At 34.1% G+C, this 21,808-nt stretch overlaps 1 protein-coding gene across 1 annotated transcript in view; it reads left to right on the top strand.

The window, feature by feature from the left end:
• Window positions 1–20,050, top strand: part of Si (sucrase-isomaltase) — a 60,818-nt gene extending 40,768 nt beyond the window's left edge. The window contains exons 31-47 of the mRNA XM_050147514.1: window positions 757–885; window positions 1,986–2,093; window positions 3,827–3,889; window positions 5,027–5,143; window positions 6,477–6,564; window positions 7,906–8,044; window positions 9,772–9,905; window positions 10,827–10,861; window positions 10,948–11,064; window positions 11,752–11,900; window positions 13,621–13,705; window positions 13,792–13,848; window positions 14,399–14,523; window positions 15,698–15,786; window positions 16,905–16,954; window positions 17,158–17,325; window positions 19,982–20,050. Coding sequence (XP_050003471.1) covers window positions 757–885; window positions 1,986–2,093; window positions 3,827–3,889; window positions 5,027–5,143; window positions 6,477–6,564; window positions 7,906–8,044; window positions 9,772–9,905; window positions 10,827–10,861; window positions 10,948–11,064; window positions 11,752–11,900; window positions 13,621–13,705; window positions 13,792–13,848; window positions 14,399–14,523; window positions 15,698–15,786; window positions 16,905–16,954; window positions 17,158–17,325; window positions 19,982–20,050 — 1,722 coding nt within the window. The remainder of the gene's footprint in view (window positions 1–756; window positions 886–1,985; window positions 2,094–3,826; window positions 3,890–5,026; window positions 5,144–6,476; window positions 6,565–7,905; window positions 8,045–9,771; window positions 9,906–10,826; window positions 10,862–10,947; window positions 11,065–11,751; window positions 11,901–13,620; window positions 13,706–13,791; window positions 13,849–14,398; window positions 14,524–15,697; window positions 15,787–16,904; window positions 16,955–17,157; window positions 17,326–19,981) is intronic.
• The last annotated feature ends 1,758 nt before the right edge of the window (window positions 20,051–21,808 follow it).

The following is a 21,808-nucleotide window of genomic DNA, read 5'->3' as shown; positions in this document are numbered from 1 at the left end:
CATTATGAACCTTACTATATGAAATTGACATTGATTCTATATCAGAATCTAATATTTATAACTGCATTATTATCAGAAAATTAATTGCATACATTAAAGGGACAGTGTATTTGAGTTGATATTTGAAATTGAGGCTTATCCATTATTATTATTATACAGTTTTTTTTGCAAACTGGAATAATTAAGGGTAATTTTGATTCAGATAATATAGTTGGAAAATTAGTTGAGACTCATTTGAAATTATCATAATGAAATTCAAATTTGGTGGCTTAACTGTTTCCAAATACTTAAATGTAAGCAATGCATTATTTAAGTAATTTCAAAAATCAATTTGATGTGTTTGGAAAGAAAATTTCATAATAACTGATATAATTGTAAGTAATTTTCCTTTTTGTCTCTGATAAAATCTTAAATTTTTCCTACATGATTTATGGTTAACATGAGTACAAAAGTATTTCTTTGAGTATGCATTGAATTTCAGTTCTTAACTGACCATATTACCATAAAATTGAAGCCTTAAAGTTATTTTTGTGTTTGCTTCACATGGAAACTGATTGCGTAGTATTGCTCATTTATAATGTTTACTTCTCCAATTAAATTATTGCCCAACCATTGACAAAACTAATCATCTCTATAAAATTGGTTTTTGACTATGTTTTCTTATTTTCCTTCTTTAACACGCATCTTTATATAAAGGTGAAACTAGGCACAACCTCCAAAGAGTTCTTACCAAATCATCCCTGTTTCCTATTTTAGGATGTTCAATATACAGACATTAATTACATGGAAAGGCAACTAGACTTCACAATTGGTGAACGATTCCAGGGTCTTCCTGAATTTGTTGATCGAATAAGAAGTGAAGGAATGAAATACATTATTATCTTGGTCAGTATTTATTTTTACATGAATTATATTCTTTGTTTATATTTTCTCCTCTAATATGAGGGTATAAAAGCTTTTCAAAAAGAAAAAAAGAAAGCCGGGCGGTGGTGGCGCACGCCTTTAATCCCAGCACTCCGGAGGCAGAGACAGGCGGATCTCTGTGAGTTCGAGGCCAGCCTGGTCTACAAGAGCTAGCTCCAGGACAGGAACCAAAAGCAACAGAGAAACCCTGTCTCGAAAAAAAAAAAAAAGAGTATAACATTGGACATCTTCAAGGCCTGGAAATGACTTAGTAGTTAAGAGAGTTGCTTCTTTTAAGAAGACCCAAGCTTTGATGCCATCACCGTCTTGGGCAGATCACATTTACCTATAAAACTTCAGCTCCAAGGGAATCCAATGCTCTATCACTTGTATATTGGGAACACATGGTGAGCACACACACACATGTACACAAACACACACACGTACAAGCACACACACGCAAATACAAATTTTAAAAAAATAAAAAAAATTTAGTTTTGAACACTTCTCCTACCTATTGATTTTCTTGTATCAACCTTTTCTTTTATTTACGTAGGCTCTTACCATCTACCTTAAACTAAGGTAGATGTGTAAAGAGATGCAAGTCAAGTGACAGATAGTAAAGCCAAATAGTGTTCCAGTTACCACCCAAGTCAAAGACTGGCTTCGGTTTCAAAGACTAGGAGTCTATATTTTTGTCCCGAAGTAATTTCCAGGTGTTCTTTGAATTTGTTCTGTTGTTTTCTCATTTCAGTTTGGCTTTCCCTGGGTTGAATAAAAATAATCAGTGGAAAGGGTAGTTTGGGAATATATTTATGGGGCAAGCCATACAACCAGGCAATAATGAAACCAAAAAGCATTCAATAAGCTTGGTTGAGTTCCTAACAGATTTTTTTTTTTGAGACTTTCTTAGAATATAGCTGTGGTTTTGATGTTTGCTCACTTCCTCAAATGGTGGCAGAAGGTTAGACAGTGCAGAAGAAGAAAGATGCAGTGTCTCTGAAAAGCCACACAACAAGCTATAGGTTAGCCCAATACATAGTTTGTTTTCATTCTGTTTTATTATTTTGCTTTGATTTTAGGACCCAGCGATCTCAGGAAATGAGACGGATTACCCTGCCTTTGACCGAGGAATACAGAAAGATGTGTTTGTCAAATGGCCTAACACAGATGAAATCTGTTGGGCAAAGGTACTTACTATTTTTAACCTTAATAATTTTGAAAATGCTAAATATCTTATTTCCTTAAATATTTTAAAAGAATGTTTTATGTGACAGAAAAGATATTATAGCTAAAATATCATGTGTACAATCAATCAGATCAAAATCTGAATTATTAGGCATAAATATGGAACTCATACAAACCCTAAAATCAAATTTTTCATCACTCAATTGCAATTTATTAAATTGGACATATATTTTGTGTTTTATGATGAGACTTACAATAGTGGACTGGCTCATATGCTCTGCTGGGGCAAGTGCTTATGCATTTTTACTTTTGTTTAAAACATGTGTAGTGGTTTGGGGATTTGCCATTGTTTTGCTTCGAGAACTGAACTTAGAGGTCAAAAACGAAGAAGAAAACTCAATTATTGGACTTTACTAGAAGTGACACTGAGATCAGGGTGGATTACGGCAACATGTTTGGTTTCCACTTAATATTAAGCAAGCAAAGGGAAGTGAAGGGAAGAAAACTCATAGTGACTTTTACAGCAAGACGAGACTTCCGCTGTTTTGTGGACATGTCAAGACCAGTGGGACAGCAACGAGGGTGCAGAGTAAAGGGTTTTCAGAAATCACAGGCTGTGTAGCTGCCAGTGGGAGGGACGGAAGTCAGGACTTGGCCACACCTGTAAACTCTTTCTGTGTGAATTGTGTGTTGGGATAGAGAGAGCTAAGTCAGAGTGCCTCTTTTTGCAGCATTCTGGACTTTATAGCCCATTGTAAAGATTAGGAGTTTCCTGGGAATTCTATGGATAACATATTTCCTGGAACCATGGGCCTGTTTTAGGTCACTGGGCTTTGGCCATTTTTCTTTAATATTCAAGAAAAACATTCCCAACTATACAATAATGACATTTAAGAACAGAATAAATTTCACAAATTCCTGTGATTGTGACATAATCTGCAATTTATATTTTTTTGTTTTTTTGGGGGGGGTCTTTTTTTTCTAAATTACTAATTTCTGTTTGTTGTTTTTTATTGTTATCACTGGATCTAACTTATGTGTAGCGATATTAGTAAATACCCAGTGTCAGATATTGGGTTTCAACCTGAAGACCAGAAAAGCAAAGCAGTCAGCCAATGGCTCTTACCTCTATACCTCAGTCCTAAAATGGGAATCCTGCCTCTAGGAATCCTCAGAATCAGACTGAGTCTGAAATCTGTCCCATTTAATATTCCTCTTTTTTGCTGGGATTAAAGGCATGCGCCACTAGTGTCTGCCTTCTATGGCAAAACAGTGTGGCTACTGGAATTAAAGGTGTGTGCCACCATTGCCTGGTCTGTATGGCTGATCAGTGTGGCACAAAACTTCTGGTCTGAGGTAGAGGTAAGAGTCAGAGGATGGTTATTTTGCTTTTTGGGTCTTCAGGTAGAAACCCAGTATCTGTCTCTGGGTTTTTATTAATCACGCTACAATTATATTAATTATGAAAGTGGTGGAGTTCAAGCGCATTCTAAACACAAGTTATTGCACCTGTGGTAGTTAAAGGGGAGGCAGATGAAGGAAATAGTCTAGTTTTCATCATTTTTTTCCATTAATTTTGAAAGTATTGTAAAATGAAATGGGTATGGTATAACTATAGGGATTGGAAAGTCAAGAATAGGAAAGTTAGAGTATGCCTCTAATAATATATTCCTAATTTTTATAGCAGTCATACCTTCTTACTTTGAATTATTAATTTACTTATACATTTTGACAGGTTTGGCCAGATTTACCTGGTATTGAAATAAATGAGAGTATATCAGAAGATGACGCTGTCAATGTAAGTTTTGTATATATTATAGCTAAAAAAAATCAGAATTTGGAATTTAAAGGTCATATTAGCATATGATTGAATTTGAATATTTTCCTTTAAGAAGAGGAAACTTACTTTAAAATATTTTCTATTGGATTAAGTTTAAGCAATTAATTTTTAATCAAGCTTTTTCAGAATATGAAATTTTAAGAGTGAATAGATTAATCCATCATATGTTTTACATTGTTCTCATAAGAGAGTAATATTTAAGATTTTTATCTTACCTTTTTATCTTAACTTAGCAATGTTTAGTAATGAGATGCATTTTATATGAAAAAGAATTTTACATACCTGGTTATTAGATTGATACCTTACTTTTTTCCTTGGGTACCTAATATCACTCGGCATAATACTTCTAGATTCTAGGTGTTGACAAAGAGAAGCACTATCACATTTATCTCAAAGAAATTAGATTTTCATTCACAAAGGACAGAGATTTATTGGGCTTCCCCCATTCCCAGCACATGTCAGTTGCCAAAAGCTCCAGCACGTGGTTGGACTTGGTGCACATTGCCCCTCGCTATATTGGGATTTCATCCGACTTGAACTCACACAGAGCTTGTGTATGCTGTCACAAGCCTGTGATTCATATGTGAACCTGCTCTATTTTCTCTAAAAGCTTCTGCTAGCCATCTACCAGCTCTGAGACTTCAAATCATTCTGCTTGTCTTTCACTGTGATCCTTAAGAAGCTCTCTCTCGCTCTCTGTATGTGTGTGTGTGTGTGTGCGTGCACATGAGCTTGTATGTATATGTGTCCATGTGTGTGTGTGTGTGTTCCAAGACAGTGTTTCACTGTGTTGTGCAGCTTTGGCCGTCCCAGAACTCACTCCGTAGACCAGCCTGGTCTTGAATTCGCAGAGATCCACCTGCTTCTGCCTCTTGAGTTCTGGGACTAAGGCTATGTGCCACAACCTGGCAAGCTGTTCTCTTATCACTCACATAAGTTTGGGAGATGCTTTCTCTTTCTCTGGAAACTTTTATTCCTTTCCTAGTATTACACATGTGTAACTAGAGAATCTGAAGACAACGTTCTGTTCACATATGCATGTTCTCTAAGCACTTTTCGGTTGTTGAGTGTGCCTCTCAATTTTCTTTTATTTAGGCTTCCAGAGCACACGTAGCATTTCCAGACTTCTTCAAGAACTCCACATCAGAGTGGTGGACAACAGAAATTTATGACTTCTACAACAATCAAATGAGATTTGATGGCTTGTGGATTGTAAGTGAGATTTTATGATTTTATTTTATATTTATCCTATAGCAGTTTTGTATATCTGCTAATGATTATATTTTCCTGTGCAGGTTAGCTCACTCTTTTTTTTTTTTTTTTTTTTTGCTGAATTTGATTACACAAAAGAATGGTTAAAAACATACCTTTAACAGTTTAATATATATGTATGACTGTAACTTTCTGGGCTTCTCAACTTGACTAAGCAATCAAAATAGCCTATGTTTCTAGTTACAAAAATATATTAATCACTTATTTTTTTTACCTAATGCAAGAATGTCACACTCAAATATTAAGCTTTTACAAAAAAAATGATGCTGTTCAAACAACTTTCTTATCTTTGTCAACGCTTAGCTGTGTAGTTTTGAGATGGTATAAAAAGAATCTATTTTTCTACAAGTAAATATTTAATTCAGGAGGACACACATGATGCTTGTCTAGGTTTCTAGAATGTCATTGCTTGCTCTGATGCTTTGCATATGAAAACCTGAATTCTCTTCGTTTTTAAAGAAGGAAAACGTAATATAGGTACTGCTGAGCACATACATGGGATACAAAATAGCCTAATATTCAATTAGAAATCAACATCTATTTGATGTTCAAATGTTTGAAGTATGAGGAATGTTTTATAATATAAATAATTCTTTATAATAAAGATCTGTGTATACACAGATCAGCGAAGACTGTTCTCAGGTGTGAGAAGTCATTTCATAAAAAGTATTCAGGTTTGTGTCCATTTTGCAGGATTACAGAGACTAATCCATGTGGTCAGTAGAGAGACTTCTTGTTTCCTGGCTTTTGGGCTGAGATCAAGTGTAGAGAGGCCCCTTGAAATTGTCTAGATTTTATGCTACATTTGTATTTTAAAAAATAAAACAGCTGATGTCTCTTTAAAGAATGGTTAGAGGGGGAGAAGGTTTTAAGATATATAATATTATAAATTTATATCATGGAAGCATTTTACTCAATCCACTCTTACATGTGAGGAATACAGTATTTAATATTTTTTTTAAAATTAGGCAGATTATAGAAATCACTTTAAGTATTCTGAACTAAACAATACAGCTTGATGAAACGTATTATAATTTTGGAAACGTGGAGCAAACAAAACACTTTTCAAACCCAATTAGTATATTTGCACTCCAACACTTCAAGTTGATTTTCTGGAACTCCCCACCCCCAGGTTTCCTACTGCCTCAAGATCACTTCTGTTTCAGTCTCCTGACTTCGGGAATTACAAACTTCTGTTACCTATCGAGGTTTTCAAATTATTGTTTTCAATAGATGTGTAGTAAAATGCTTCAAACCTCTTTTTTTTTTTTAGGATATGAATGAGCCTTCGAGTTTTGTAAACGGGACCGTCACTAATCGATGCAGGAATGATACACTAAACTACCCACCTTATTTCCCAGGTAGAATCTGACCACTATACTTTTTATAATATGGCACCATTGTTGTTTTTTATTGTGTAGTAGACCTTAAGTTGCAGTAAGTGGAAATTAATTATAAATTATCAGTAGTCAGTCTCACAGTGCAGTAGGCCCAACCTCAAGTCTAATATCTCATAATTTCACACTGAGTAGAAAAGTCAATGTTTTCTCTGTACCCAAGATTCTTAATTTAATTTTTTTTTGTTATGGTTTCTTCAGAATATTCTATCTTAAACGATTGGATACATGTTTCTCATTAAAAATTGTTTTCAGTAATTATTCATAGGAATAGGAAATTGAAAAAAAAATACTCTCTGTTCACCTGTGGTGTGGTGCCAGTTGATGTCTGGAAGGAAGGAACAAACAAAATTTGTTGAAGATAACAGTGGTTTGGGCTCTGAGATTTGTATTTCAATTGAATTCTTTTAATAAAAACATACTGAATCAGTATTTTTCATTTAAGTGAGTAAAAAGCAGTAGAAATTACGGGGATGGAGAGGTGGCTTAAAGATTGAGTGCCTACTGTTCTTCCAGAGAACTGCAGTTCGATTCCTAGCACTCATCCGGTGCAGCTCAGAACTGGCTATGAAACTCCGGATCCAGAAGATCCAGTGCTGCCTTCTGACCTTCATGGGCACTTTTGCTCATGTGCATATGCACATATACACATAACTAACAATTAAAAAATAATCTTAAAAATTTTATGTAACTGAGCAGGGCTGTGGTGGTGCACACCTTTAATCCCAGCACTCAACAGGCATAGGCAGGTGGATCTTTGTGAGTTCAAGGTCAACCTGGTCTACAAAGACTAGCTTCAGGACAGGCTCCAAAGCTACAGATAAACCTTGTATCCAAAAAAAAAAAAAAAAAAAAAATTTAAAAAAAATTGTATGTAATTGACAATGTACTCATGTTTTAGATTTTTATGCAAACATAAGATTTAGTTATTACTGCAAAGATAACTATAGATACTTAAAATTAGTATACACCAACTGTACACATGATTAAAAATCAACAATCATTTGCAAGCTCATATTTTGTTTATGAAAAATAAATAAGTGGGTGCAATTTTATCATTGGAGGGAAGGGATGCCTGTTTTATTGGGCACATCAGGTAGCTCACAGCAGTATACAATGTTTCAGAACATTTATTTATAAGAATAGGTTTTTCACATATTCACCATAACAAAATGTTTAAAGCTTTGGGCAATCATTTCGCTAATGACTCGGAGTTGACTGCGATCCAGCTTATACCCGATTAGAACGTTTCCTTGCTCTTCATGTTCTTCAAAGTGTTATTCTATTTTCCTTGGTTTTCCCCAGAACTGACGAAAAGAACTGACGGGTTACATTTCCGCACCATGTGCATGGAAACGGAACAGATTCTCAGTGATGGATCGTCAGTTTTGCATTATGATGTGCACAATCTCTATGGATGGTCGCAAATGAAACCCACTCTGGAGTAAGTAATGTTTGTCATTTTCTTCTCTGGCTTTCTCGTTCATTTTTACATTGATGATATCAGCTTCAAGGTTTCATATTTCAAGAGTCTTGCTAAATTTCTTTCTTTTCCAATTTTTTTTGTAAATTACTTCTTCCTTCATAAGTCTTAGAAAAAAATCATTTCTATCAGTCAGTTGAGCAATCAAACAAAATTTGTCTTTCCTCATTATATTTCTATGTTTTTTTTATTTCTTTCATTGTATTTCAAAGAGTTCTAAGCCTTATTTATTTTGCTGTTCAAAATATGCTTAGCATAATATTTGGCGAATAATGTTGAATGTACAAATGAATAAATAAAGATAGAGTAAATTTGTAATTTAAACTAATTATTAACATAATCAGTTAACCACCCACTGGCATTCAAAGAGGCCTTCAGAATATTCTAGATTATGTCAAATTGGTAGCTAACACTAACCATCCCATGAATAACAAAGAAGCATGATGAATTGTTAGAGATAAGCAGATCATAATAATCAGTGTTCCTTGCTGTGACCCAAAGATATTCAATTCTAATAAGGGACTTAGTCAGTATTAAAAGCTAGTTATGCATGTGGGGTGTCATCTTATGAATTGTTGTTTGTTTGTTTTGTTTTGTTTTCAAGACCGGGTTTCTCTTTGTATCCCTGACTGTCCTGGAAATCACTCTGAAGACCAGACTAACCCTAACCTCACTGCCTGCCTTTGTCTCCAAAGTGAGATGATTAAAGGCATGAATTACCTTTGTCCATCATCCTGAAATACTTTTATAGTGTGTATTCATAGAAAGGTTTTTGAGTATCATCAACTTTTTGTATATAGGGAGAGAGCGATGAGAAAACAATTGAATAATGACAGAGAAAAGAAAAGTGAAAGAAAGAGTTGCAGATAATATAAACCAATATATTGTTGCATTACACTTTAAACTTGAATATATTTTAATATGCACAAATCATCAAGGCTACTCTCTCTAAGACTAGAAAAGAAAGAGAAGACTAATTAAAAACAATTTTGTATAATATATTTTCTTGGTAAGATTTCACTTGGGATAAATTCCACAAGTAAAGTACAATGATTCTTTTTGAAAAACAAAAATTCCATTAAATCTGTCCATTCGTCATTTACTATAAAGCAGGGGAGGCCTTAGCAAAAATATTCTTCAGATTGATATGTGCAATAAAAGTGGCAGGTTGTAACTGAGAAGAGCTACAATGATTTATTGCATCTACACTCCTATTAAATGCAACAAGTTTTAGTAGAATAAAATTCTCTATTTGATTAATTTGCTTAATTGATATAACTTACATGCATTGGAAGGTTTAGAAAGTAAAATTTCACATTATATGTGTATTTCACTCTAGCAAATATTAGGAGGAAAGAAAGTGATCTGTCCTGCCTGCGAGTATTTTACTACATAGTGAGTGAAGACACAGCTGTGAAGGGCTGGCTGTGATGGGAAGCCTGACCAGAGTAGATACTGTGTTTCCATGGAAGTCGTTTCTGTGGAAATATGCCAGATGTGGTAACTCGAGCCTCTAATCCCAATGTTAGGAAGACAGATCTCTGGGTTCAAGGTCAGCTTGGCAAACAAAGCAAGTTCCAGGACAGCCAGGGCTACACGGAAAAACTCTGTGTTGTAAAACAACAACAGCAAAAGAAATATTTAAAGAAAATAGCTAATGTAAACATACAATTTATGTCTTTGTACAGTGCCATACGGAAGACCACTGGTCAGAGAGGGATAGTAATCTCTCGGTCCACATATCCCACGGCTGGTCGATGGGGAGGACACTGGCTTGGAGACAATTATGCAAACTGGGATAATTTGGAAAAATCACTCATTGGTACGTGATCAATTATCTTTTATCATATCATTGTTTTTTAAACTTTTCAATAAACATTGCTTGGCTTTGTGATAAATATTACAGATAAATTGTAAGAAATAAAATAGTCGCATAATTTTATAACACAGGACATCATTGAAATGTCACTAGTCAAGAAGGCAGAACGAAGAATCCAAATGATCAGAGAAATGACTGATGAGACTTAGCTAGTCTGTTTGGATAAGCATCACCCACCATTTATTTTGGACACTGTTTTTTAGTTGAAGAAAACATGAGCTTGAAGAGACACTATTCTAAAGCTAAGGAGGCAATCTGTAGACATCATCTGCTAGAGAATAAATCACCGAGAAATGCTCAAGAAGGAAACTCATTGAACTAAAGTCTTTCTGACAGTAGATACACGGCAAATGACTACATCATTTCAAACCACAAATAAACAGTTACTGCTTTGATTCTCTACTTAAATATCATCGGCTAATGAGAGATTCATTAAAACCATATTTAGCATAATTCTTTACCAGACAACTGAGTAGTTACATGCATTCTCTTTTGTTGAAGGCATCACTTTTAATATTACTTAATAAGAATAATTATATTTGTTTTATATGGTAGATGATGGTTAAATAATAGTAGAAAGACAATTTATTTTTCAAAATGAAAGTGAGGAAAACACTACTATTTTGTCTTGTTTCACCATGGTGTGCTTATAGCTTACTTGTGTTTAAATTATGTCATAGTGTTATTGTCTTAAAGCATATGCTCTCTTATTTTAGAAAATATAATTAATACAGCTGAGTTCAACAAGTATGATTATAAGGGAATAATTCGTTATTATACCAAAATTTTTCATTGAATAAGAACTTACATTGAAGAGAGCATCTTCATTAATAAAATGAAAATATCTTTTATTCTAATTTTTAGGCATGCTGGAATTTAATCTTTTTGGGATACCATATGTAAGTAGATCTATCCAGTTTACATTTGTAGTCTATAACTATTAAGAAGCAATAACTAATATGCACTAAATATAACCATCTTTTAGGTTGGAGCCGATATCTGTGGTTTCTTCAATGATTCAGAATATCATCTCTGTGCTCGTTGGACGCAAGTTGGAGCTTTTTATCCATTTTCAAGAAACCACAACATTCAATTTACTAGAGTATGTAATTACTACTTTATGTCTATTTGGTTTATTGTGTTTGTTTTTCCCCTACACAACCTTTGATTGTTTGTTGTTTTTGATTCAATCATATTTTACTTGACAAAGTTTTAAATGAATTTTTTAAATATATTCATATTGATGAAATTTTACTTAGTTCATCTTTTTTTAATGCATTTAAGACCTGTAGTACACTCAGGGCACATGGCTTGGATCTGGAACACACATACTATAGCTGGTCTATAAGATCCTGGAAGAGTTAGGGGAATCTCATACTATAGAACTTATTCCACACTGGGATAGAGCAACAATCAAAAAACAATCAGCTGGAAACTAAATTGATGAGAAGTGTGAGACATTTGCACTGATGAATGAAATGGGAAGAGTTAAAAGCAGTTATTTAAAGAACAAGTTGGTAAATTGAGAAACAAGAAAAGATAGCATGAGTTTTAAGAACAGATTTCTGTGCAGTGTCAAACACTGAGAGTTATTAACTTATTTGCGGGCTTATTTTGAGTCCATTATACAGGGCTTAATTTCACGGAAAACTGTGAACAGTTAGAGTCCATATCCTATTAAGTACTAGTTGGTACTAAACTTTTCTAATAATTTGTTACGTTTATTCTTCACTTTGACTGGTAAGATTTAAACAATGAAACATGGCTGTTTCATTATGTTTTCTTTTAGAGGCAGGATCCTGTTTCCTGGAATGAAACTTTTGCTAACATGTCACGGGAGGTTCTAGAGATCAGATACACCTTGCTGCCCCATTTCTACACGCTGATGCATGAAGTCCATGTTAGTGGTGGCACTGTCATCAGACCCCTAATGCATGAGTAAGTACAAGACCTGTTTGATTCTTCCACAAACAGCTTTCATTTGCTTCAATCTATTATATATCCTCGTACAATATTTTGTAGTTGCTTTACTATATATTTAGAGCTAAGAAAGCATTAATAGAATAAGTCTAACGTAGACATTTCTCATATAAAATGCCCTAATGATTAAAAAGTAATACTTATTTTCAGAATACCACTTTAACTTATTCATAAGGCATTTTGCTTCTCAGGTCTCCAACGATTTTAACTGAGTAGTTAAATGTGGTGGCCTGCCAAATTTTATTATTGACAAAGTAATAAAATTCACAACTGGGTAATATAAATTAAGACCTAGTACTCAAAATGAACTTATCAAAATAATTTTCACTTGTATGCTTCCCTTTTGTTTAAAGATTAAAAGGTATGGCAAATAAGAACCCGTGGGGGTGATCAGCCATAAGTGGGACACTGATATAGTACCAACTTCCCCAAAGCTCAGAAATTACTGTAGGAGAGGTAGAAAGATTGCAAGAGACAGAGGTTATGGATGACCACAGTAAAACACACACAAGGCAGCTGCGCATATGAACCCACAAGGCTGGGACAGTGGTCACAAGGTTTGTTCAAGCTCAAGCCAGAGAAAATCCAAACTTGGAATGGGAATGTAGATAGAAAATCCTACTCTTACACTTAAGATTAATCCCTTTTGCATTTTTAAAATTTGATACTATGGTTATGGATTCTGAACATTTCCTTTGCCCTACTGAGAGTGCTTCGGTCTTTGTCTAGTGTCTATTTCCAAATTTGTAACGTCTTTTTCAATGTTAGAAATCAACTTACATATGCAAGAATCTTTAATGATATAATGACATGGCAGACAATATAAAAAGCTCTAAGATAGGCAATCTCCCCTAGCCCAGTACATTGACATTTTAATCTTCATTATTTGGACTACGTATTCCCTACCCAGCAGTGTGTCTCCTAGCTTCTAACATCGTATCTTAGTACATTAGCTGTTGAAGTGGCCTTTTTAAACCACTAGTCCTCTCTTAATTTTGTTATTTTTGTTTTTAAGAGTATTTACACTTTGGAAAAAGGATTTTACTTTGAATACTTAGAACTCATTATGTCACGTAGACTAGTCTTCATCTCATGGCAATCCTCCTGCCTCAGCTTTCATGTATGGGATTACATATGTAAACCTACAAAGCTTGTCTTAATAAATACCCTTCTTGGGAAGGGGAGAGGCAGGGAGGGAGAGCAGAGAAAAATGTAGAACTCAATAAAAATCAATGAAAAACCTTTCTTTTAAAATTTAGAAAGAAATTATAAACATCCATATAGTAAAAGTTTTACAAACTTTTGCAGACTGTTGTCATTCTGCTTCCAATTTTACTGATCCTTTACTAGGCAAAATGAATATTTAAGTACCTGTATTAACTCCCCTATATAAACCCTACATCATAGTTACATGTTATTTTACTGTTCAAATACTCGTTAACAATCCTTTTTATGAGAACACTTAGACATGATTTGGTTTTACTCAGAAGTATATACTGTTTCACACTGTGTTTCAAACAACAAAGAAGTTCTTTGCTTTAACTATATATGAGCATAGATTTTAGTTGAATCCACAAAAGCCTTTAGAGCAAACTGGGTTTGGAATGAGCATTTTATGGTGTTCAGAAGAGAATAAGTTCCTTGGCTTAATTGAAAACTTTGCGATTCTTTTGTGAAGGTTCTTTGATGATAAGGAAACCTGGGAAATATACCAGCAGTTCCTGTGGGGTCCAGCTTTTATGGTGACTCCTGTCCTTGAACCTGTAAGTGTGACCATGTATTTATTCATAAAATGATTTGATTTGATTTGATTTTAAATGATTTCAATGACTTTCTTTTTCAATTCTAGTATGTGACCACTGTGACCGGCTATGTACCTAATGCTCGGTGGTTTGATTACCATACGGTAAGTCTTATAAGAATTCTTAGAAGTTAACTAAACTGAAATATATATTTGAATGATTATATAAGCTCTGATTCTGTTTATTTTCCACTAAAAAATTCAAAGTTAGTAATATGCTGTTAATTATTACTGACAGCAAATTAACATACCATTGAAAATCATTTATTATACTCTAGTGTTTACACAGGTATTGTTCTGTTTTAGCAGGTAAACACTAAAGTTTATACTATACTACAAACATCCGTTGCTCCTTTGGTTAGAAAATTTGGCCACTATGATTAATAGAGTTTTTCATCTTTGTAACCTTGCAAAATCCGCACATTTCTGCATAGGACATCTTAAAAACAAATAACAATATGAGGATAACAATGTAACCAGGACCTAAGGATACACTTTAAAAAAAAATGATTTCTCTTTTTTAAAAAAAAATATCTCGTTGTGTTTTGTTAGTTTTTGACTAGAAAACTGTAACGCTTGACTTCATGAATGTGTATTCTACATTCTTCATTACTCATTGCTTCATGCCCATCCATCCCATCCTTCACCTTACCAGGGGGAAGATATAAAGGTCAGAGGACAAAAACAAACATTTTCAGCTCCTTATGATAAAATAAATCTACATGTCCGAGGAGGTTACATTCTACCGTGCCAAGAACCCGGGCAGAGCACATATTATAGGTAAGTGAACTGTTTTTAAGACAGTCATTTCATTTTGTAATATATCCTGCTCTAAAGTCAGTAGTTAGAAAGAATCTATCCTTTCCCCCTGTGATCCTTCTGCAATAACATAGGTGCTTAATCATAAACAGAAGGCAAGGCAGAAAAAGAGGCTTTTGATGAACTTCAGTTTCCCCTACTCCGTAGTCCCACTGGGATGCCCTACTGTCATTCTGCTGGGTCCTGCAGTTAAATACCCATCCTTAGCTTGGACAAGGACATTCTTTCTCTTTAGTATAATGAGCAGTAATATATGAATAATGACAGTGATTAATAACATTTCAAGGTCTGACCCTATCTTCGAGAATCACCTACTTAAAAATTTATTTAAAATGTAATTTCAAAAGAAAATTGCTAGTACCTCTACACATGCAACATGCATAAATGTTGAACACTCATGAAAAATGGTCTTCTAGTGTTTATAAATAAGGCTTTCCTGACTAAATACAAACTGAATCTTCATGACTCGGTGTATGATATGCAGAGGTATTTGCGAACGAATACTTGATCTTTTGAACTACTGCCTAAGAAAGATCATTATATCTTTATTTTTAAATATGACATGAAAATAACACCTCATAAAAGCATTTTCTTTGGGTTTTTAATTTAGTTTATTTTTTATTTTTACTTTTTGTATTTGAGGCAGGATCTCATAAAAAGAGAGACCTTGAACTTTACTTGCTATGTAGCACAGGATAACCTTAATCTTCTGATCCTGCTGTTTTTTCCTTCTTGAGTGCTGGGATTACAGGTGTAGCCCACCTTTCCTGGCTTCTGTAAAAATAGCACCCACACCCAGAGATTTATGTGTGTTTGGCCAACTGTCTAAGTGAACTATATTACTAGAACTGAAAACAATATTTTCCTAAGACTTTCTAGAATACAAATATGAATTATAGAAAACTAAAAGGAGGATTTAAAGGTTTCAATGTCTTTGCCATTTCATAGCCTCTCTATTATAAATACCCCACCGTATTTGATGAACCTGCAAGAACATATCACTATCATCCAGTGTCTTAGTTTTCTCTGTTTAATGTTTTCTTAACTTCTATTCAAGTTCATATTCTTATATGACTAACATATAAAATATCCTAGCCTGTAAACATGGATAGAATTACATATTTCTTTCTTATAGTCGACGGAATTACATGAAGCTCATCGTTGCTGCAGATGACAATCAAAGAGCGCAAGGAACTCTATTTTGGGACGATGGAGATAGTATAGGTGAGTTTCCCATTCCCCAGATGAATGGGCCTGATGGCATGCATCTTCCCCACATTGTGTTTGCTGTACTTAAAAGCTGAGCACAACACTAGACACATCATTTAAAGTTAAAAGTATAAAATTGCTTGAAACTGTACACACAATTAAAAAAAAAAAACTTAAAGGCTCCTCTCTTACTTTAAAACTCCTTAATCCCCATATTAAAAGGTAAATTAAGTGAAATGTGTGGGCGGGACTTACTTACAGCAGAAGCTAGCACAGTGCTGTTTACGTTGACATGGAAGGTCAATAAGCCAAACATGCTATGTTCTGTGTGCATAACTGATGCCCAAAACTTATCTCTAAAATCAGCAGATCTCTGCAAAGCAGAATGAAATGTTTCGTCTCTTTGGTGGATTACTACTGATTTTTGTTTTGTCTTTCTTTTTGCCTTTCTTTTTTTATATTCAATAAGTTTTTGTTGTCATTGTTTCTAATTTTACCATAACATATGAAATAATGTAAAAATTATTTTCATAATTATGTCTCAACATTGCAAGAAATAGCTAAATCTTTCAGCATGTCTTGCTCTCCACTGGCATCAGGCACACATAAAAGTTTTGTTAAGAGTGTGCGTTCTGAATGCTTGAAGATAACTCATCTTTAAATGTACTTATCTTTAAAACAGGAGAATCTGATTTCTGTCCCAAAAACATACCCCTCCTGCTCCCCCATTCATGGTAGTGTGTCCCTGCATTCCTACACTGAAGAATTGGTTTCTTCATGTCTTTGTCTTATAGCAGATTGCCTTTTTCTACAATGAGAATAACAGAAAAAATAATGATCATTATGATAATGACAATTCATGTCTCTTACAGTGTTTCTCTTACTGTATCTAAAATTTGCCACACAGAAAGTCTTTTGTAAGTGTTAGCGATATTTTTATTGTGGTTTGATGGACTTTAGATTAAGTCATGGATCAAATAACGTTTTTTATATGTTTTGTGTTTGACTTTAGCTAGAAATGAATCAGTAGAATATAGCTCCATTTTTAGTTAGAAAGAAAAAAAATAAGAATGGTAGTATTTACTATTGTTTTTTGAAAAATAAAATCACTTCATATTTCTCTCTCTCCACAGATACTTATGAAAGAGATCTATACACCTTGATAGGATTCAATCTAAATCAAGTACGTAATACCTTCTATAATCAATGCTACTAGAAATGTGTGGAGTTTAATTTCTGTTGATTATATAAAACACATGACTTAATATACTTGAATCACGATTTGCTATACAATGAGGTTCATTTTGGTTCACAGCTATGTATTTTTCTGGCTATTTACTTGAATTTTTAAATGGAGTATTTACTTCTTTGTCTTTGCTTTTCTAGACAACGTTGACAAGCACTATACTGAAAAAAGGGTATATAAACAAATATGAGATGCTGCTGGGAGACATCTATGTGTGGGGGAAAGGCACAGCCAGTGTCTCTGACGTTACTGTGATTTATGATGGAAATTCACTAAAACCTTCATTCACGCAAGAAGCAGCCAAAGAGGTGAGTGACATATGGATGTGCTTGACAGAAGCATGCCTCTGTAAAACATCTGCACGACTCCTCATGGTCATTGCCAGGAGTAAACACAGTGACTTTTTTTTTTTTTCATTTTAGTTTTTTTGAGACAGGGTTTCTCTGTAGATTTGAAGCCTGTCCTGGAATTTGCTCTTGTAGACCAGGCTGGCCTTGAACTCACAGAGAACCCCTCTGCCTCCTGAGTGCTGGGATTAAAGGATGAACCATTACTGCCTGGCCAAAATAAAAAAATTAAATGTGGTGTTTGACACTTATTCAATCTTGTTACGCCTTCATATTTATTCTTATGTTATTATCTTCAAGTTAATGGCAGCTATTTTATAATTTTCCTCATATGAAATAAGCAAGATTAATTTAGATTAAAATACCAAATTACTATCACAAGGAACAATTCCTCAAGTACTGTCTTCAATAGAAAGGTTTACCTTTGAGCGTTGCATATGTCTTTCATAAAAAAAAAAAAAAACTCTGTGAAGTTCTTTCAAAATTAATGTAGCTCTGCTTAGCACCATGCATATTATCATGAGGCAATAGAGACTCTGACACAGACATCTGGAGTCTTGAGTCAGAACAGCACCTGTGGTTACAATGTCTTTTTATTTTCCACTATAATTATAGATCTTTATTCTAAGTTTGGCAAATATGTAGAAGTATGTAGTCTCTCAAGTTCCTTCACATCCTACTTGTATGAATTTGTGACTCAAAGGTGTGGATTTAATACAAGATATTTATTTAAGAAATCAGTTAACTGTGTTTCCTTTGATTAAGGTCATGTCTTCATGACTCTAACTGTGAAGAAAACATACTTTTCAAATTTGATGTTGTATGAAAAGAGCTAGCAATCAATCAATCACTTGAAGTGCACTTAATTTATGGAGTAACAGGTTGCACAACCTCAATTTTAAGACAGACATTTAAACTTTGCACAATCTTAGGTTTTAGAGGATTTCCCAGATTGTGAAACTTTAATGACACCGTGGCTGTAGCTCCTGTAGTTGAGCCTGAATACTCAGTGTTGATAGTGAGGTCTCCTCCGCATACTGGATTTCTGCATCAACTTAGAATTTAGTCTTTCTACTACTTTGACATTAAACTATCCTAAATTTCTTTAAATTATGTCAGCATGGGAAGCAGTTTGGAATATTTGATGCCCTTCCTTGGTAAAAGTTGATAATTTAGTCCCTCAAACATATTTTGTTTGTAAAAATTGTACTTGCTTATAAAATTCCTAGTCAAGATGATACTACTTTATTAATTCTTTGGTCAGAGGTAGAAAACCAAGAAACAGTTTCCATGCCAAAACAAAATGTTTCTCCACGGTCCATATTTTAATGGTCATTAATTACAGTTTAAAATAAATTGTGTTGTGTTGCCTATTTTTAGTTAGATTGATTAAAAAAAGATGACTTTTTAAATATTTTCCTGGGTTTTATTTAGCAATGGTAAATAAATCTCATATTTTGATACAAAAATGAAGGACATAATGACAGCTGAACAGGATCAGATGAGGGATTCTAACGTGGCATTTCAAGTTCATTTGGGACAGTTAAACCATTTAAAAGTATACTCTTTCTCTTTTTACTTAATTTATTTATTATATATACAATATTCTGTCTACATGTATGCCTGCAGGCCAGAAGAGGGCAGCAGACCTCATTACAGATGGTTGTGAGCCACCATGTGGTTGCTGGGAATTGAACTCAGGACCTTTGGAAGGGCAGGCAATGCTCTTAACTGCTGAACCATCTCTCCAGCCCAAAGCATACTTTTTCAAAAGAAGTTTGCTTCATTAATTACAATTCCTTGAAATTATAAGTTTAAATGCTAAGAAAATTACTTCAATTATTTAAAAAATATATATTCATTTAAAATAGCAGCTACCAACAGTTCCTTGTAAGTCTATGTCAATAACTACCATGCATGAATTAATATGTACACCAAAATCACATATGTCAGTTATCCATTACCAAATAGTCAGACCTGAAAAAATACATATGAGTGACATTATACAGACTGTGAAAATTTCATTTAGCTATTTTGGAACATTTTGTAAGTAACAACAACTAAAGAAAACAAAGGCCATGTATTTGAAAAAAGGACGATATCACCAACTAGACAGACCCCAGAATCACCTAAAAAAGAGTCTCTATGAGATATTGTCTAGACGAGGCTGGCCTGTGGGCATGTCTGTGGAGTTAGTCTTGATCATGTTTATTATGTGGGAAGACACAGTACACTATTCCATCCCGAGCTTCTGTCTTAGTCTGTATGGAGACAAAGTGCGTTGATCCCTAGAAAGAATTCATGTAGCCATTGTTGCTACTATTTACTGTGAATGGGATGTCACTTGCTCTTTTAAGTGGCCAACTTAAAAGTTCCATCTTGACTTCCTGGCTATGAAGAACTCTAAACTGTGCTGTGAATTAAAACACCCCTGCCCTGTGAGAACCACACACACACACAAAAAAAATTATGTATGAATACCATCATCAACTAAGAAAAAACTGTAACTGTTAACTTACAGATACCCTGAGATGGAAATAGTGTTCGTTTTAAAAAATGACAGGGAAAATAAAATTGTAATTAAACAATTAATTGTGATTTCACTTTCTGTTTTTAGATACTGATAATTAACATGAGACAGATGAATGTGTACCTTGATGAACCAATAACTGTCAGCTGGTCATGAAGATTACCATCAGTTTGAGTTCCTGAGCAGTTCCGGATATCAGATTCATAGTTCAACTTCAAACACCTCTCTCTTCCTGAATTCTTACATATTTTAAAACAGAATTTTAGTAGCCATTATTTCAATATTTCTGTATTGTGTACATCAAAAGAAGTGCTAACCTATTCTATTAATGTGACCTGAATGCCACTGCTTTGCAGGTTTAACAGGATTTGAATAATAATATTTATGTTTTAAGCAACAACTAAACCTGTAAACTTGTATGCATGTAACTAGGATATGATTAAAGAAAGTAATTTTTAAATTAACAATTTCTGTAATATAAATGTTATATGATATATTTAATTACATTGATGACTTATTTAACAAATCACAATATTTAATTTTGTATTATGCATATTTCATTCCAAAACAGAAAATAAAGGTATATAAATACATTAAGATGTGGTTTCTTTCCCTTTTTTTTTTTTCTAAGAAAGTCTCTCATTCGTTTTGGGATACTGAGTTAATATAGCATTGTGTTTTAATCAAGAACATCAAATGTTCACAGTTCTTGGGTACCTATAGATCATTCTGTGTAGAGAATCATCTTACAATGACAGAGAGTTTGAGAAAGGAAGCATCTTCTCGACCTCTTCTTTAGTGGGCATTAGCAATTTTATGAGAGCTCCATCCTCATGACCTACTCATGAATCCTACTCCCAAAGGATCTATGTCTAAATGTCATCACATTGATGTTTGGACTACACCAATGTTGAAACTCCTGTGTTTAATAAAAAATCCTTTTCTTTGTTTAGTTTCACTTCGGAGGCAAGGGAAAAAATAGTGTTGTCTATTCTTAGGCATTCAGGCTGTAGGGCTCTCATTTTAAAAATAGATTTCCATGTTGTCTTTGAGTTTTTAGATTTTAATATAGCTACAGTAATCAGCATCAAGACTGGAATTGAAAGGATAGAAACTTAAGTTAGTGGAACAGAATACAAAAATATCACAGAAATCTGGAAATAGTGAAAAGGCAACTTGGATGAAGATTTACTTTTCAGTTAAAAAAGAACCCACAACTGAAATTATGAAGTGTTTTATCTAACATGTTACCTCAATAATCATTATTCCTTAGGAACAGACTCAAGGAATGGAAGATGTTTTAAAACCTTTTCAAACTTTTAAGGCTATTTCTTCTTTTATTGTAAATAGATTCTTTTCTCAAAGAACATACCCAAATTATAGTTTTCCTTCCCCGCATAATTATAGTTACGTCTCCTAGCTCCTTCCCATACCTCTTCCCTCCAGATCCACTCCTCTTCTGTCTCTCATTAGAAAAGAACAGGCTTCTAAGAGAACATACCAAACATAGCAACATCAAATGTAATAACATGAAACAAAAACTATCATATTGAAGTTGGATGTGATAACCTCGTGGGAGGAAGAGTCTCAAGACCAGGCAGAAGAGACAGAGACCTACTTACTTTCAAAGTTAGGAGTCATATAACTAATATAGCTAATATAGTCATATAGCTAATAGCTATAGTATAATTGCAGAAGACCTGGTGTGGAACCATGTATACCCTGTGCTTGCTACTTCAGTCTCTGTAAGTTCATATGTGGCTTTCTTAGTTGGTTCAGAGTCCCTTGTTCTCCTGGTATCCACCATTCTCTCTTGCTCTTACTACCTGCCTCCTATTCTGTTGGATTCTCCATGTTCTTAGGGTAGAGATTTGATGTAGATCTCAAATTTAGCCTTTCTCTTCACGTAATGTC

Source organism: Alexandromys fortis, unplaced genomic scaffold, assembly GCF_014885135.2.
Source record: "Alexandromys fortis isolate MF-2015 unplaced genomic scaffold, M_Fortis_MF-2015_v1.1 scaffold_53, whole genome shotgun sequence".
Taxonomy (NCBI): domain Eukaryota; kingdom Metazoa; phylum Chordata; class Mammalia; order Rodentia; family Cricetidae; genus Alexandromys; species Alexandromys fortis.
The sequence above is the reverse complement of the archived record's forward strand: the minus strand, read 5'-3'. Positions and strand labels throughout refer to the sequence as shown.